An 18,669-nucleotide genomic window follows, 5' to 3' on the forward strand; every position below is an offset into this window, starting at 1 on the left:
ATCTTTCTGACGGTGGTTACTGTGTCTGGTGAGGATGTGAAGAACATGAGAGCAGCAAAATGGTTTAAAATAAAAAGTGCCTTAGCAGAATAGTAGGTGCTGTTTGCCAAGCACAGGCGCACATAACGTTATCCTTTAGCCACTGCCAATTATCTCTAATTTCTATAAGTGATGTACATATTTGGATTTTCAGGAAGAGGAAAAATGGAGGCAAAGGTGAAAAGCTGGTCTTTATTTTTAACTGAATTTCTTCTCTTGTAATGCAAATCTGGGTACTTTGAACTCTAACTCCTTTCAATGCAGCCTGTTACAGTTGACTCTCTCACCCAACTATCACACCAGCAAAGGCAAGTAAGAACAGTAATTGCTTTAAAGGCTGAATAATTGTGCCTGAATGCCAACAAGTGACGTTATCTTTATAACAAAAAACAATTGCCCTGTTCTTACGGAAATACAGATTTCATTGCAAATATGTTCACTTTAAAGCACACACAGTGCAATAAAATTACAGTGCTCTGCAGCATTCATCTCAGATCTTCACAGCCACCCACCCATTTACAAGTTGTGTCTTGCCAGCAGAAGATTGTTGCTTGGTTTCTGTAATATTTTTGTAGCCTTGCTTTCCTCCACATAAGCTTAGAGGTAGACTGTGCTCACTCCTTTCCTTTCATCAGGTTATTCTGCTGTAAAAAAAATAATTGGCTAGTATGGAAAGTCTTTCACATGACTCTAAATGTGGTATTCTTTTATGTAGAATATACTCTGAGTAGTTTTTTCTAATACCTTAATGGCTCTGGTTTATGTCAGTAATTACATGAAAGGTTAATCTTTAAATCACCAGCATTTCCTAAATTTCTAATCAACTTCATGCTTGGAAAGGAACCCACATAAATGCTCAATTTGTTAATATTACACTGGGTTGAGCAGGTCAAGGAAAAATATAACCTTGGTGCATAATAATAAATTGAACACAGCAGAAACATCTCGGATCTGTTTGTCTTAATAGCTATGAATATGAAAGCTGAATATGAGGGGGAATGAGGGTGGATATAATTAGCAGGAGAATCTGCTGTAGCTCAAGATCACTCTCTAGATGAGGGTTTCTTAAGGGATGGGGTTAAAAAAAAAAGAGATATTTTGGGTAGAAAAGTCTGATTTTCTGGAAAGTCTGTGAGGAAATGCGACTAGGATAGCTAAGAAGTCCAGCCAAAAAAATTAATGGAAGAGGCTCAGTGCCGGACTTCAGCAAACATAATGATGGATGAGGGGGACATTGTGCTCCCAGGGAGCAGAAGGGTGGCAGAGGAAATGACAGGGCTGCGTGCGTGTGTGTTTGGGAAAGCATGTCCCCCTGCGCCTCTGTAAATTAGAGTCTATGTGTGACTGACTTTGAAAAGACAGGGAGAGATAGAGAGAAAAAGAGATGCTGGGTATCTTGCTTAAATCTCTGCTGTTGTCCTTGCCACAGTCTTAATGTGGGAGGTGAAGGCACTGAAAAAAAATCTCATTTTCCATTTGTGCACAGTGGTCCCCTTGCCTTCTCACCAGTTCTTATCTTCCCTTTCATCCTGTCCCTTCACCCCTTTCCTTTTCTCTTTCTTGCTTAATGAAGCTGTTTGGTACTGCACCTTCCTGTCCAGGAGCTGTTTCATCCCTGCTTGCCAAGTTTTTAAAAATGCTTTCTGCACCACCTTCAGTCCTGCTTTTTTCATCTGTGCTAGTCCTTTAGATTTACCAGCTTTAAAAAAGAAAAGGCAAAGGAATCCAGTAAAAACGTGATCTAGTTGCTGTTACCCCAGTCTTTTCTCTCATCTTTTGTCTCCTCTTTATTTCTCTTATTATTACTGTTATTATTATTATAGCACTAGAAATAACCTTCATAATTAAATAGTCCTTCATATTTGCCATTCTTAATACCACTGGAGAAGCTGGGGGAAGGGGAGGGCTATTCAAAGTGTCCTTTTGCTATTAATGCAGAATGAGACACAGACAAGGAACAAATTTAGTCCATCTCAAAAGCAAATGAGGGGCTTTTTATCAGAACCAAGGAAAATGATCAAATAGGCTCATTTCAAGTGCCCTTCAATGCCTTAGCCATAAAAATGTACAGAATATATTAAAGCATACAAAAATATCCTTAGGTATCATTAATGATGTTTCTCTGGCACACGTATGCAAGTCACTTATGAACCAGGCGTGGGACTGCATCTTCAGACTGGTACATTTACTTATTGCTGTGCACATGGAGAAACAAGACATACCCTTAGTCTAACCCTTTGCAGTACTCAAACAGCATGGTAAAGGAGGGAATTTGCAGCTTTAACACAGAATTTCTTTGTATTTTACATATTCAGGCCAGAAACTGAATGTGGTACATTAGCATTGAACCTGTGCTTTCATACCACTTTTCTTTTTTAAAGTAGTACAGAAAGGAAGGAAAAAAGATAGAAAGGAAAATAAAGCATCCCTTATATACATCCAAAGCATACACAGCAACAGTTCCTTCATCACAGGGTGCACCGTGAGTGTGTATTGATGTTAACAGCAAGAGATTGCATATTAGAGATCTATATCACTGGTAGTGTTAACCATCCTCAAAAAAGGCAGTTCTTTTGCTGCTATTCACTCTCCCTTCTATGTTAAAAGACACTTGAACATAAAGAAAATAATGTTAATTACTCAGTTATAAAAGGGAGATTAGTCCTATTAAGTGGAACATTAAAAGGGGAATATTTAAAATATTTTCCCTCTTTTGATATTCCCCGAGCATCTCCTGAACAAAAAACTGTCACAACTAACCCCAAAAGCATCTTTTTTCTTCTTTCTTTTGATTTTGGAGCCGTTTCATAAGCCAGAATAGGGGCATCAAAATAGAGGGAATGATATATCTGTGGACAGTTGATGAACATGAAATTTGGACGAATGAGTTAGGGAAAATTTGCCCCTGCAGTTGTTATAAATGTAATAAAAATATAATAACTCTCATATATACCAATGCAAGCAACCTGGAGCAGGATGAATAACTGGATTTGCAATAGCTGGATTGGAATTAAATACTTGCTCTTTTATTTCTTTATTATCCACATATATTTCATGTAAGCTTTCAGACTAGATGTGGACACACTGTGGAATACCTTTATGCCATGTAGTAGCAGTGACACCCCTCTTTTCCACCGGTAAATATTCAGAGGGTATCAAGATCTCCAGATATCCTCTAGAGATCATTAGGAAGTGGTCTCTGGATGATACTACCCTTAGAAAAGATTTCTGCATGAAGATTTTGAAATATATACTTTTCTGAAGTTAAATAAGTTCTGTGCTCTATATGGAGGATTCATCCATCATCCTGCTACGGGTGGCAAGCCATTGGTGGTTATTACTTCAGGAGAAATGGCAACAGGCAATACCAAAATCAGCTCTCATTGAGGAAATCACTGCACCTTTAAAGAAAAATATGCTGTTCGGTTTACTTGAGCTGTCAATGCAAGATGCATGAAGCACAGAGGAGAACAAATTCCAAAGATGGAATTGCTCACATCTTTGCAAATGTAGCTTGAGGTTGCTAACACCAATAAACAGCAGGAATAATTCCAGAGGGGTGCAATCACTAGTGTGTTTAAAATACAACCCACAAATCTGCTAAAAATACATAGAAATACAACCACGGGACAATTGTTTGTCAGTATCAGTCTTACATCAGATTTACAGGGCAAAACCATGACTGCATTAGTATGGTTCCTTATAGCAACAGGCGGTCAGTATGGAAATAAAGATAATTCATATATTTTTATTACCATAGGCAGACAATATTTTAATTAATATGAGCAGGCACCCAGAGAGACAGGGGACTCCGTACCTATTCTCTGTCCTCACTGGTAGGTTTGCACAGGGACACTCAACCCCTCAGATCACTTGAGAGTTTCAGGATGGATCAGGCCTTTGTGGGTTTGAGGCACAAAACCAGAAATGTGCATTTGTTTAAAGAAAGAAAAGCCTAGTTTTAACAGTGCCAGCTTGTTTCAAAGCTGTCATGAATTTTCACTGGCTTTAGTAAAAAAGCACTTAATTTTCATTAAGTTTCCTCTGTAAAGGTCCTCTCCCAATACATAATCTCATTGCTTTCACAGATGACATTATAGTCTCACTAAATACAAATTTTGATTAAGAGGCTATCATCATATTTAATATTAAACAGGTTGAGATGTAAAAATAGAGGAAAATAAGTTCTGACTCCTTAAATGTAGTGTCAGTCAGAAAAAAATAAAAATGCACTCTTTACATTCAAAGTTAATGGTTAAAACCTGCTGTGCAGGGAAAAAAATCATTTATTCTGTGCCTATTTTCTGCTTTCTAAGTCTGCTGTAGCCTTTTAAGAGTAGGTGGCACTTTGATGCTATAAAAAAGAAAAAACCTGTGATAAATGAAAATATATGTTAGATTTCAGATTTTTTTCCCCTATTGGTGGTAACCTAAAGATAGAAAAATATATTCAAAGCATAGAAATGTTACCCAATTCATTACCCATAACATTTTATTAGCATGTAATGCTGTATGAAGAAAATGTCAAGATTCTCTGCCTCATGTTATAAAACTACCTCATCTTCATTAGTATGAGAGGAGTTGCTGAAAAGATCAATCAGGTTGTTCACATATTGGAATGAAAAATCCAAAATACAAGGAAAGGAAGGCTTTATTTAAGGGCAGTCAGATAAAACAGCTCTGTGATTCCACATTATTAAATCACTGCTTATATCCATCAATTCCATTCATCAGTCATTAGTAAGGAGGGTTCATATACTTTCAGCCTCTGCAGAGATTTTAGGGTGGTTTTGTTAGTGAAGGCTGGTGGTGAAAGTGAAGGACATGACATAGGCTTTGCTAGCAGTTTACTATAGGACCCAGAAGTATGCTCTAATAACTCTGTCTTACTCTGACAGTGTTAGAGCCAAGCTTTTACTCCTGAAAGACACATAGGTTTCACCACTGAGAACCGAATAGCTTTTCCTCTTCTCCATTCACCATGGCACCACAGTGCACAAAACAATGGTTTCTTTGCTCTTAGCATATCTCAAAACAAACATAAAAGTGGAAAATGCTAGTAAAAACCCTTACATTTAGAAGGGTTTTTTATCCTTTTTACTTTAAAGAAGATTATGCTGAGCACATTTTGGCAGTGATTTGGTCATTTGGGTTTTGTTGGTTGTTTTATTTTAGTGAGACTTAGCAATATAATCAGTTTTGATACAAAATACTTTCAGGGGTTAGGATGAAGTTTTTATGGATCTTACAGCAATGAACAAGTGAGCTGTACTTAAAAATCCTCAGAAATCCTGTCCCAGGGACACAGTCAAAACTTTAGCTTTTCTGAGGTGCATTAGCTCCTTGTTGTACTGACATCCAGTTACAGGTAGCACATTAACAAAAATATACTTCCAGTGTCATGCTTCATATCTTCAGTAACATGATGTAAGTGAACGTGTGCTAATTACAGTGTGAAGCCATCTGGTTAATTTTAAGCTTTCTATTTTACGTGGCTTCTTTGCTCCTAGACTTTCATTTCAACACTCAATATGAAGAGAAAAAGAGGTTAAACTGTTGCATTTTTGTATACAGGGAACAAGTCATGTAATGTACACCAGTCTGTAAAAACTGTAAATGCTATTTGTTTTTATTTTAAACAGTTTTCTTACTTTACAAAAGATCAATAATTGGTACCTTTTTACACTCTCAGATTCCTGAATATTGACAGATCTTCAAAGGGAGTTATTAGCATATGAAATCTTAAGATTGACTGTCCTGAAGGTTTTTAAGACACGATAAAGCTAAAATATCAAGTCTTTTAGACAGCCCCTCTTATCAATTTTGGCAGAGGAGCACATCAGAAATCACCAGCCAAGCACAGCAACCCCCCCCCTCGTGCCACCGTCTGCCTGCACGCTGTTATTTGGTTGCACACTGTTTAAATCCCCAAGGAAAATCACACCTCGCATTCCCTCGCTGGCTGCTGGTGACAGGAACAAGATCCATACTCATTAATGATCACCAGGGCTCCCTCAATGTGGTTGGGTTTGTAGTCAACGTAATACTCCTGGGCTGACATGGCAGCCATTTGATGCATGGTCTGTTTTTGCTTCTGCTTTCTGCGCTGTGTTATAAAGCACTGTCTTAGATGCCTTAAGCTGGCTGGAAAGCACTTCCAGGAGACGTACAACACTAAAACCACAATGAGGAAGGAAAAAATCAGGGCCATGGTCCCCGTCACCACCTTATGAATCTGAACGGCGTTCTCCGAGTTCTCGCCAGGCATGGTGACGGTGATGGCGTATGTTGTCCAGTCCTCGTCGCCGTCCTGCACGTCGTACGTGGCGGTGGCCGAGCCATAGCTGAACGTTTGGTCACTGTTGTTTGTTACCGGGGAGAGGGTGTTCACACTCGTCGGGTCTGTTGTGTCTTCACACAAGTGGAAGGCGTAGACCGCGTCCAAAACATCCTCACCCTGCGCGTACTCAGGGGTGGCACAGAGCAGGTTGCTGTCGTAGCGACCCTTGAAGGTGCTCAGCCAGGAGGCCAGGGCGCAAACGTTACGGCTGCAATCCCAAGCATTTGCAGAGAGGCTGATGCTAGTGAGGGACTTCCAGGAGTCGAGGACTCGGGAGTCGATGTAGGTCAGCCGGTTGGAGTCCAGCTGCAGGGATTTGAGGTGAGGTACACTTTCGAAAACATGAGGTTCGATGTATTCGATTTCGTTGCCGGAGAGATCCAGTTTCTCGAGTTGCCATATCCAGTCCAAAGTGTTTACTACAATGGTAACTTTATTCCTTCGCAAGCAGAGAGACTGCAGGGAGATGAGCCTGGGAAAATGGGCTAAATTCACTTTCACCAAGTCATTGTGCTCGAGGTGAAGCTCAGTGAGTTTGAACAAGCCTGCAAAAGAGTTTCGAGCCAGGCTCTTTAACTGATTGTATCCTATGTCTAGAAACTTCAGGCTGCGACAGTCCTGAAAAATTCTCACTGGCACGAACTTGATGGCGTTCGACCGCATGTGCAAAGTTGTGAGTTTTCGCAGCCCGTGGAACAGGTCAGGCTCCAGAGACTGTAGGTTGTTGTATGATAAATCCACACTGCGCAAGTTTGGCATGGGTCGGAAAGTGGTGTTGGGCAGTTGGGTTATTTTGTTGGAACTCAGGGTGAGCTCTTTAACTCGCCGCAATTTTTGAAAGGCATTCCCCTCCACTGAGCAAATGTGATTGTGATCCAGATAGAGCCACGTGAGCTGCATTAACCCTGTGAACTGTCCATCATGCAGCTCTGAAAGGCTGTTGTACCGCAGAGACAAGCCCATCATGCCCGACAGGTTGCGAGGCATCTCTGTAAGATTCAGTGATTCACAGTACAAAAGCCTGCCCTCACACCGACATAGCTGTGGACACCCACTATTCACAGCTGGAAGCATTTTAGAAAAGATACCCAGCGTACACAATATCAACCCCGGGGGCTTCCTCAGCAGCCAGTTTAAACAGAGACCAATAAGAAGGAAATCCATTAGCAAGAATATTTCCAAATATGCTTGAGAATGTCCATTGAATCTTTTTCAAATTCTACATCATATTTTATTTAAGGAAAAAAAAAAAGACAAAAATAAAAAATACAAACCCAAACCCCAAAAAACCCAAAACCGAGCCAGAAAATCAAAGCAAAACAGCAAACAGAACAAACACAGAGGCAAATATTTCACTTTACAGCATGCAGGAGCTGTGCAGCATTAAAGTTCACAGACATTCAAAGGTAAAATGATAGTGATTTTGTTCATGTTAAATGCTGCAGCAAAGGAAAAAAAAAAATCTTTCTTCATGAAAGAATTTAATTAAAAAGTGTCTTACCCACCCTTTTCCAGAGAGTGACAACCTCCATTCAGTTGCTTCCTTTGTGTTTGGACTAATTATATGCAGAGCTAAAAAAGACCCCTCTGTGCTACAAATTCAGTCCCTTTCAATTTTGTGCAAGGCTGGCAAGCTCACAATGTCTCACTTTGCTTCTGCTCAAAGAGCGAAAGGCTTGTCCAGCTAGCTTTTTAGCTGACTCCTAGGACCTGCAAGTTTCAGAACTATGTACATGAGCTTGATCTTCTCCTTCTCCCTCTGTCCTTTTCTCTGCAGTTAACACTGTGGCGTGAAAAAAACTCCAAACTCTTTACTAACGACTCCACAGGATTTGTCAATCTGTTTAATGTCCATCATTTGCAACGACCATTGACCGGCACAACCTTTACTCCATAGAGAGATTACCATTCATTCACTGACCGGCTAAGGGTAGCTTTATTTCCCATTCTTTGTTCGCTTTGCTTGTTAGGTGATGCTTAGAGCAGAGAGAGACAGCAAGAATCCCTTCCCTTCAGCTGAGCAGTATGTTGCTAGAGCATGCAGAGGCACCTAGTGTTCACTGAGTGTCGTAAGCTGCTCATGATTGTACGCCTGCACTGTGCATCTCAGACATGGGCAGATTGAAAAGGGGTGGGCATAAAACCAACACTGGAGCGAACCAGGAAAGTAATATATGCTCTTTGATGAAATGGAAAATACTTTAAGCCTATCTCGCCATTTCTCAAACAGGCACGCACACACAGCCGCACAAATCATCAAAAGCGAGGCAGTGCTAAGTAGGAAGCTTGAGAATTAGGATTATTTTCATTTTTTTTCCTGCTTTTGTTTAAAGTCTGAATTTATAAGCTATTAGCCGGGAGAGGGAGATACTCGGTTTCTTGGTTTGGGAAGGAATATGTAAACCAGCAGCTTTGGATTGCTTTTTCTCTCTAATTCTGATGATGAGATTTGCCTTTTGGAGTCTTGGGGTGGGGGAGTGCGGTGGATGGGGGGGGGGGGGGGAGAATGTGTTTTTCTTCTGACATTGTCTAATTAGAGCATGATTTGAAATTCTGTGCATTCTTTCTCATAGAAATGCAGCCAGAGCTCTGCAAATAAGAATGTCTGGTTTCATATAAGCTTTAATTACATTTGGTCTTTTTCCATTCTGCATATTTTGTGTGTGTTCAGCACATGCCTTTCCTAAAGGCTTTTTTTTCTCGCAGTGTACGCTACGGCACACAAAACTCTTAATTCTTGCAGCATAAAGATTACTGTGCCTTTGGAATAAGATCAGCGTATAGGTTACTCTGACCGTGCCGGCAGCATGCAAAGAAAGGGGTTTGAAACCCAATTAGTTCCTAAATTCTGCAGATCGTGCTGGTTTTTGTTCCATGTACCAAAAAAGATCCTTGCCTGGTAATTTGCAGTCCTCATTATCTATGGGAAATGCATCAACAATGAGCTCTCTCTATAATTTTGACTGACTGAAAAAAATCTACGATACTTCTGTCAGGAAAACACTGGCCATCTCTTCCTCTTAGGAAATAGAGTCTAATGCCTGTGTGCTGGTGAATGCGATCAGAGCTGACAGCTCACAATTCTGCAGGAATTCTCTATGAAGAAGTTTCACATGGACATACAAGTATTGCAGAGGATTGTGCTAATTTTAAGTCAGCATCGGTTGTGAAATGCTGGAGGCAGGGCAAAATCATGATAGTTGCTTTCTTGTTCACAATCATATTAATTTAAAAAGAAATCTTTTTTGAAGCATCTGTTGCAGAGCTGTGAAATCCTAGAGCTGTTCCTTGTGTTTGAGTGTGGCTGGCTGCTGAGAGCGTGTGCTGCTCGAGATCAAGGAATGCAGTAATCTGATGCAGTAAAAGTTGCTTTACAGAAGTCCTGGAAAACTTAAGCTCTCGGGCATAAAAATGTGTGAGGGAGATTCATTACAAATATATTTGCCAAAAATGTCTTTGAATAAGTTATAAATATAAACCATTTTGATTGTGGTTTCAGAACCTAGGAATTAATGTGCTTTTATCCTCCCCATTCAGTTTATTTACATTTTTCTGCCTTTCACAGCTCTTGCATTTTAGTGGTCTCAGAGCAAAAATGTGATGCTTTAATAGTTTATGAACCTGGTATATGTGTTAGCATTCAGGCAGGAAAGCTGAATATGGTTTTCATCTCCCAAGACCGTGCTGTTTTATTCAAAGCAGGCTGTTTATGCAAGTGTCCACTGGTTGCAGTACACCTTAATTCTGTTTCTCAGTACACAAAAGCAAGAAGGAAAGCAATGACAGAACCAAGAGAAAGAGCACTGAAGCAGAAAAGACTAAAAAAATCCTTTTCCAAGAATATATTCCAAATTGCATTTCTGAATATTTTGATGCAATTAGCAGGGAAACAGAAATAAAAAGATAACTTGAACTTTACAAATACCAAAAAAAGCTTCAAAGTGGCAAGGTTGTATCCCGTAAGAGACTGCAATCCTGCAAGTCTTCATGGGGAGGTTTTAATGCCTTCTCCATATTACAATCTGGGGAGAGATCTGCAACAGCAGCCCTAAAATATTCAACTGTATCTTCAAGGAAAGCTGACATTTTTTACAAACCAGGGGATGATAATGATCACTTAGTAACCATCTAAATGCTATGTATAAAATGAAGAATTCTTCTAGCAAAGATGAAACTCCTTGATACATCACTCTGAAGAGCTGAATACTTTCTTTTTTTCACTGCTTCGTCTTGCTATCACCTGGGATACAGCTTGGATCCTAACAAATCTGCCGATTCCCATGCTGGCATATAATCCATTATCATTTGGTTTCCAGAGGGAGAAATTAGAGCAGACAGTAGCAAACCTATATAGTATCAGCTAGAAGACTGACAACCAGAATTAGGGACCTAGAATTAATGGCCCTAAGCATGTCTCAAAGCTCTGTCAGAGATCTATTGCATGGTGAGTCTGCTCTTCTTTTCCCAAACTCTGTAAAGAAGACTCCACGTAGTCTTGAAATGAGAGACCTCAAGATATGTTTGAGGCTGTGATGTTGAGGCAGAGTAGTGACCAACTTCAAGAATGGTGGGACGTGGAACTGAAAAGACAAACTTGGGTCAATATGTGTCTTGGGCTTGAAATATCTTTGTAAATTTGGGTTTCTTTGATATTTTTGAAATGTACTTTTTTTTTTTGCAATAAAACTAGGAATCCACTTTGAACGTGATTGTAATGCAAAGGACTTAATTTCCACTGTCTGAGCTGTTATCACAGCTAAACTGTTAGGTTTACACATTTTCTGAAGTTTCAAAGCCTCCGGCAAATCTCTATAAATTATCAGATTTAAATTAGCTTTATTAAATGTGCTATTATAAAACATTTTAAGAAGTGCAGCCTAAGTTTATATGTGTTTAAGGGAGATTGATTAAATCGATGAAAAGTAGGTTACAGAAGAACAATAGGAGTAAAGTTTTAGAAAGTTTAGCTGGAAAGCTATTTCTTGTAGTCATGACAAGTGTAATTCCCTGGCAACACCTGCACTGAATGTCAAAATTGTTCAGGTTGAAAAAGGAAAGCATTTTTTCAAGGTATTTAGTCTACACAGTTCTAATATTGTGTTCAGATTACTGTCACATATCATTTATGTAGCCTCAGAATCATTTCATTCTTACTAATTCCTTGTATTGAATGGCATTACCTAGTTTGTGCCTACCTGCCTGAGTGTTCCATCCAGAACAGACAAGGTTGGGACAGGTTGGAGAAGATCAGAATCTGGCCACTAATGTCTAACTGTGCATATGTACATTGTTCAATAAATCAACCAGTTACTTATAAAAAGACAAAACAGTATATTAAATACTGAGTATCTTTCTTCCTTCTGGTATTTTCTGAGTGGTTTCTATCAGTATAATAAAAAGTGGGGCTTTTAGTGGTGATTTTAATTTCCTTTCATGAATGGACAGACTCCAACCTTGATCTTACATGGTAGTCTTTAATTTTCAAGAGCACCAAACCATGGCATTTTGTATAAAAGAAAAATTTAAAAACAGAAGAGGGAAGAAAAAGACATGACTCAAAATAAAGCAAATTAAATCTGTTATTTCTCTGGTATTTATATCTTGGTCATCCCTAACATTTGGCCAGCTGTCCCTTCTGTGTTGGATTTAGGGTTTCAGCTGATAAGGAGTCCATCACCTATGTAACATGGCTCTTTAAGTAAATATCAAAATGCACTATATTATGCAAGCTTTTGACCAAAATATTCCTGGTGTCTCCAGGTGTCCGAGTGATAACTACCATTAAATTCTTGTAGTGCAGAACAGACACACTGGATTTGTTACTACCTTTGCATAACAGTTACTCTTATGTAAATCACCTTATTGTTTTTGAAAACATGATAGACACTTTTCTGTCTCATTGCAGTCATTCCATTCTCATCTTCAGCCACATTCAATGCCAACTAGTCATGTATAGCTCTGCAAAGTCACTCACAGAAGAAACCTATGTGCAGAATCATCAACGTAGTGCAGAAATGTCAATGTTTAGGAAAATATATCAGTGGTAAGATGAAGTGTCTGTCTCCTCTGTTCATTACTCGTAGACTACTTGAATAAACTAAAGAGTTACTGACTCTCTTAAAGTATCTGTGAAATTGCCTATCGATTTCTGGACATGCTGTCAAAGCTCTAGACAGTGTTATTGGTTGTGAATGTCCAGTTATAATGGAAAAATGACAAGAAGTAAAAGCGATCCTTTTGTGATTCATCAGCATGTTACTGAAGCATCCTGATTAAGCAAAGACTAGTGTGTGACAGTCAAGTTACCAGGTTGTTGGAACTCCTGGTTTATAGGGAGAGTGGAAATTTAAAGCTTGGTTTTCAATTAACTCTTGCTAATTTATATCTCTAAAAAATGTCTTGGGAAGTCTTGGGGGGAGCATGTGTGGAATGCAACCATTAGCAATTGTAAAAGCCTTAGTTAGTCATATTTAATTGGAAATCAATTAGTTCCCCCTCTAGAAATACTAAGCTAGGCTCCAGAAAGGTTTGTCTCAAGACCTTCCCAGGCATTTCTGGAGGTGACAGCAAATGAACTGTAATTGATTTCCAATTAGCTTGAGAGCAAAGAGGGCCACAGCTTATTCATACACTTAAATAGGTCTACTTTTTCCTCTTTTGTCATTGATAGTTTATCTGTAAAGATTGTTTTTAATAAACTATAGTGCTAAATGGTCTTTTATTTGTGTTTTAAGACTCCTTTTCACTGAAAGGATTCTATTCTTAGATGGATGTATCTAATCCAAGATGAATATTGACACTATTGCGTCTCTTGTTGGTTGGTTGTTTTATCTTGGTGTATTTACTCAGATTCATCAAGCCTGAGAGAGGTTGGATGATGATTCAACCATGAATACACTACAAAGTGACAGAATATTAGGGCTGGTTAGGACTGTGAAAAATCTCCCCTGTAGCCAAACTGGTTACGGCCCTAAACCCATCATGTGTCCATGACTTACTGGGATTTTATGTTCTTCTCCAGAATAACTTGTGTTGCTCGGAAAGTCATCAAGCCTGACATAGGTATGGAGGTATAACCATGCCAGCAAAATCATGCTGTAGAGAAGTTATTCATGTTATGTTGGGATAGCCTTCTGATGTAAAACAGTTCACTCTTTTTATCAATGACATAACTTTAGTGGCAAGAAGCACTGTTTAGAATTTCAAGGTGCAGGAAGTAGAATTGAGAGGAATTTATGAAATCAGTTACTAAAAGCTGGGATGAACAAGTTTAAAGCTGTTCCTGGAAGTATCCTGGAAGGTCTTTTTACAAATGGATGAATTGCTCTTGGAAAATTTTCCCAGAGCAGAAAATCTGTTCTCCTCAGTATTAGACAATCAGTTGTTCTTAATCCATTTATTTTGCTCCTCTCCAAATGTATTTTAAAGCACTACCAGAAAAGACAAAAACCTTATGCTGGCTTTTGCAGATACATTATTTCAAGAATAATTTCAAGAATAGGTTGGTGGTGAAGTAGTTGCTAAACTAGTATATTGAAATCAAAGAAAGACTTTTATTGGGTTCTCTTCTATCACAGAGGATACCATTTGAATTGACGCCAAAGGGGTCATTTTGCAGGGAAACTCTGCTTCTGGATAATGTTACCTGGAAAGAATACAACTTGAAATGTTCTTAGATCTGACTCCTGGATTTACTAAAGACCTGAACAACATGAACTAGACTATGTAGTCGTGGAAATAGATGTTGGACCATAGCAAAGCGCCTATAGTGAACCGGCAGTCAGATCTTTGGCAGACTGTATTATTCTCAGTAATGTGTGCTTCTCGGTATATTTTGGCAGATAGAGAAGGCAGGATTTTTATGTTTCCATCCTTCTGTTCTGATGATATCCATAATCTTATGGGAAAACTCAGGATAAAATGTGTTGAAATCCTGGTTGCTTGTGTATTGCATCTTATTGGGAGAAAAGAGGGAATGTGAATCGTTAGCTCGTACAGAGAAGTGAAAATGCATAAACCAGGTTGAAAACCCACATTTCAGTCCGAAGTCATTGTGATTTTTGCAGACTTAAAGAAGACAGTTTGTTGACTACCTGAAATATTTATGGCTTCATTACGTATCATTTGCAACTGATGTAATGTCTAAGAGAAATATTCACAGGTCAGGAGTCTCAGAAGGACATATTTAAAGGCATAACAAAAGATAGTCATGCCTTCTAAAAAAAGAGAATAACCTGACCTTTTTCTGAAGAAAAAACAACTTAAAAATACTCAGTTGATACTCAACGGTTTCATATGGTAGGGGTGGTTTGTGTGTGGTGTATATGTAATCTTAGAAACCCTGCTTTGCTCAACAGCTAATTTTGTGAGATCCAATGGCAGTCTTGAAATGTGCCTTCCTGGCTCTTGTTTGGTTTTATTTCAGTGTATTTATGTCTCTGTGCTAAAGGCTTTTTATATTTTATAAGGAAGAACGTACAATGTAATCAAAACATGTTGCTCCTTTATTCTCAATAAATGTATAGAAAGGTAAATTTTAATAACATATTCAAAGGTCCTGAGTTTACCTGCAAAGCTATTGAAGGCATATGCAAACCACATTCTCAACATACATTCAATTATATGAATGTAAATTACCCTCACATTATATATGCCTTTAAAGGTGAAAAGGCAGATTTGGGGGGTAAATAGTAAGAAAGCTGTGGGGTTTACTTCAGATATGTTTCAGAATCATATTTCCTCTCCTCCTGGTGTAGTTTTGAATCTTTAATGTTCCTGTAAAATGAAGAGCTTATTGTTTCTTAAGATTCAATTTATATTTTAAATGAGTGGAAAGACAAGTAATCAGCTTGAAAAGACAGGAAAAGATCAGCCTGTTGTTCAAGATAAAGGACATTTTACTGTGTGTTTGGAATTCTGGAAACATTTTTAAAGAATGCTTGGCTTACTTCTGCTCTTTTTTTGTAGTGCAAATTAATTATAATTTGACAAGAGTGCGCTTGATTTTCTTCTTCAAATTTGGTGTAAAGCCAAGCTTTATTAGTTAGAGCCTCTAAATCAAAATCAAAGGTCAGTATCTGTGAAATGCCTGTGGCTCAAGATATATTGTAGTTCTTTCCCCATTAGTCAGAGATTTTTGTCTATGAAAAGGTGTTTATTTAAGTGGATGCTGTATGTTGCATGCACAGCTGTGGAAGAATAACCATTTTTCATGATTACATCTGTAATGTTCGTAACAGCAGTCCTAAAAATGTGGGAAATCATTGCTGTGAAACTCCTGAACTATGCACCTCTTTGATGCGGTTTATAAATGCTGGCTGAGGGTTCATGTCCAACAGCATGTTGTACCCAGTGATACCCCTTCTTCCCCCACCCCTGTGGGTGACGAGCAGAGAAGCTGCTCCCAAATCTCTCCCAGCGTCATTCTTCACCCCCAAAATCTGTGCTGGCATCACCATGTACATTGCTCAACAGGGGCCCATTTGGAGAATTGGCAGGTAGGGGGCAAAAAGTGACTAAGGAAGCTACGATAGTGATTGTCAAATATGCCAACAGAGATCAGAAGGCGAGTGAGAATGGCAAATGGGCATCATTTCTGTGCTTAAAAACCTGGAAGTAAATCGTCTGAGCAGAGGAACATTAAAGTTACCTAGCTTTAAAAAAATAACAACCCTGGAAGCAGTACTGTGTGCCCTGATCCTCACTTTGTTTCTTCTAATTGTATACCATTCTTTTGCTTGTTCTATGCCCTTGTTCTTCTTACATCTAAGGGGTTTTTATGTTTCCAGCTCTTAATTTCAGGGATTGTCTCTTTCTGTATCTATGTATAATGCCTAGCATGGCATATCTTTTGCTGTGTCCTAATGAATATGATAATAAGCAACACAGCCTGGGTGTTTGAGGCAAGAATTAGTGAATTACAATGCTCCCACACGTGTAATCTATACAACCATGTTTTTTTCATGTCATGTTGTGAAGCCTATTTTACCAGCTGAGCTTGGACCACACACTGACATTAGGTCAGCTGAAGTCACTTTTAACTGTTTTCATAGCATGAGGGCCATGAAGCCAATAAACATTATAAGAGATTGAAGATGCATTGGGAAGAAGCTTCCCTGGTGCCAGAGGGATGAAGTTGGGAAGTCTTTGCTTCTGTACCTTCTGCCCAAGAAATCATATTAACAACAGCTATAAAAGCATTTATTGCATGACCTGCTGGACCGTGGAGCCTGTTGGATGCCTCTGCAACTCTGCAAAGTAATGCTGACCTTGGGGTACTTTCCTGAAACACATTCAGCTCCAAGTCCTTTGAGATGTTCTCTGACTTTCTGGATTTGCTGGCACTGTTGTACCCATTAAATACTGATTAGATTTAAGAAATCCAAGCGACCAAATAGCGCTATCATCTGTTCCCTACTTATCTTAATAATATTGCCAGTAATATCCCAATATATCAATTCTAGGATCTTCCATACCTAACCTGATGCATGAAAAACGGGGACAGTATGCTGCTTTTGTTTTTCAGAGGCTGAACAAAACCAGTTTTTTTATTGATTGCATTTTGCTATATTCCCTAGAGATGAGGGTAAAAAGTAAAAGCCACTTTCAAGGACTGTTAGAGAAATACATCATTTTTCATAAGGTTTGATGAATTGCTTACAGGACTTGTTTTACTTAAAGCTGCAATTAAAGATCGCCCTCTAGTCAAAAGAAAAATGTGATAAAAATGGGACTTGAAAGTGGGCAGAAAATTTTCTCAAGCCCTTTGGGATTAATGCCAGTAATTATTCAGTCTGACATTTTCTAGAGAAATAACACTTAATGTATGAACTCAATCATAATAACGTAGTTCACATGTCAGATACTTCTGTCCAGTCACTTCATACTCTACATCTAGTAAGAGACTAGTAAATATCTTCACTAAATATGAGACAATATTAGCTGCTTTAAAAACATCCCAGTGCATGTGTATAGTCTTTAACTAGGTTTTGGTCTGCTGAGGTAGGACATATTCTGATGTCTACAAATACGCTGAATTTCCAGGCTGTAGCTGTCATTAACATCATGTCCCCTGCTAATTTTGTGTGATTCCATTCAAAGCACTTTAAGGACATTCTTGCTTTCTTTTTTCTCCTCTGAACTGCCCTAGAGAGGTCTGGTTGGTCTGTCTGTCCAGTTGTAAACCCTTATTTTATTAATTTGCTTATGTAAATAAATGGTCTTTTGAAAGACCTGCATGTAGGAAATAAATATTCTTGTTTAGATCATCTGCGAACATAGGAGTGAATACTTTTATTCTTGCATATGAATTTATTACACATTATTGGGACTGCACAGTGACTATGGTGTGTCTTTGATGATAAGCAACTCTAAGAATGTTTTTATGTTTGTTAATGTTTTATCAACTGAAGATACTCTGTAATATCATCTTGTGTCTAAAAGAGGTGGTTTAAAAATGCAGCGGTGATTAGATGCTCATGTTTGAAGAATTTACAATTCTTTCCTTTTCAGATTCTGACATTGTTTTGTGCTTTTGAAGCTGGCAAGAGGAATTATCTGTGTTCTGATGAGAAGCGATAAATACAAGCTTTTGCTGAATGTGGATAAAAGCTGCAGGCAAATTAGATTGTTTTAATACCGCCTCCTCGTGCATCTCCCACCTTCTCAAAAGCAAAGAGTGGAGAATAATTCCTTGTCTTTGGAGATTTACTTTTCCTTTTCTTTTAAGTTGTGGAGCAATATACAGTGTGCATAGACTGTTATTGTGACTGATGCTCACAGCTCGGGATTTTTGCATGTCAGTTGTCATTCTTTGCACACTCCAGTAGATGGCAACTCCAGTCTTCTTGACGTGTAATCTCTATTCAAACTAGTAATATTTTCTGTGCCCCCCCTCATCTCCTCTATGTAAATGGCTACGAGTTGCAGAGAAACGTGATTAAATTTTACTTTTATTGAAAACACACATAGTATCTGATTTGAACTCGAATGGTATTGAAAAGAAGAACAAAAAAAGGATAGGCCTGTAAGCCTCAATTCTCCCGGATCATAAAGCACACACTGATTCCTCCATAACTTTTAAAAATGTTTTAGGAATTTTCATAAAAAGGATTAGTACCCAAAACTTCTCTTTATGTGGACTATATGAACGAGTTGGCTGCAAATACAGCATAGTGGCTTTACATTTGATGGTTTGCCTGTAATGTATATAGTCCTTATATCCCCATCATTTATGTGAAGTATTTATTTCTGCTCTGAACAGTAAGTACTTCTAAAAAGTGGAAAATGAT

The 18,669-nt window shown here is 38.5% G+C and overlaps 2 protein-coding genes across 3 annotated transcripts in view; one reads left to right on the forward strand and one right to left on the reverse strand.

The window, feature by feature from the left end:
• Nucleotides 1-18,669, forward strand: part of CTNNA2 (catenin alpha 2) — a 500,115-nt gene that overhangs the window by 336,006 nt on the left and 145,440 nt on the right. The window lies entirely within an intron of this gene.
• Nucleotides 218-8,460, reverse strand: LRRTM1 (leucine rich repeat transmembrane neuronal 1). Its single transcript, XM_030491750.1, has 2 exons — nucleotides 7,885-8,460; nucleotides 218-7,598 (listed from the first exon to the last, which is right to left on the reverse strand). The coding sequence occupies exon 2, from the start codon at nucleotides 7,541-7,543 to the stop codon at nucleotides 5,978-5,980; it is 1,566 nt and encodes a 521-aa protein (XP_030347610.1). The 5' UTR covers nucleotides 7,544-7,598; nucleotides 7,885-8,460; the 3' UTR covers nucleotides 218-5,977.

This window comes from Strigops habroptila, chromosome 7 (assembly GCF_004027225.2).
Source record: "Strigops habroptila isolate Jane chromosome 7, bStrHab1.2.pri, whole genome shotgun sequence".
In the NCBI taxonomy this organism is placed as follows: Eukaryota; Metazoa; Chordata; class Aves; order Psittaciformes; family Psittacidae; genus Strigops; species Strigops habroptila.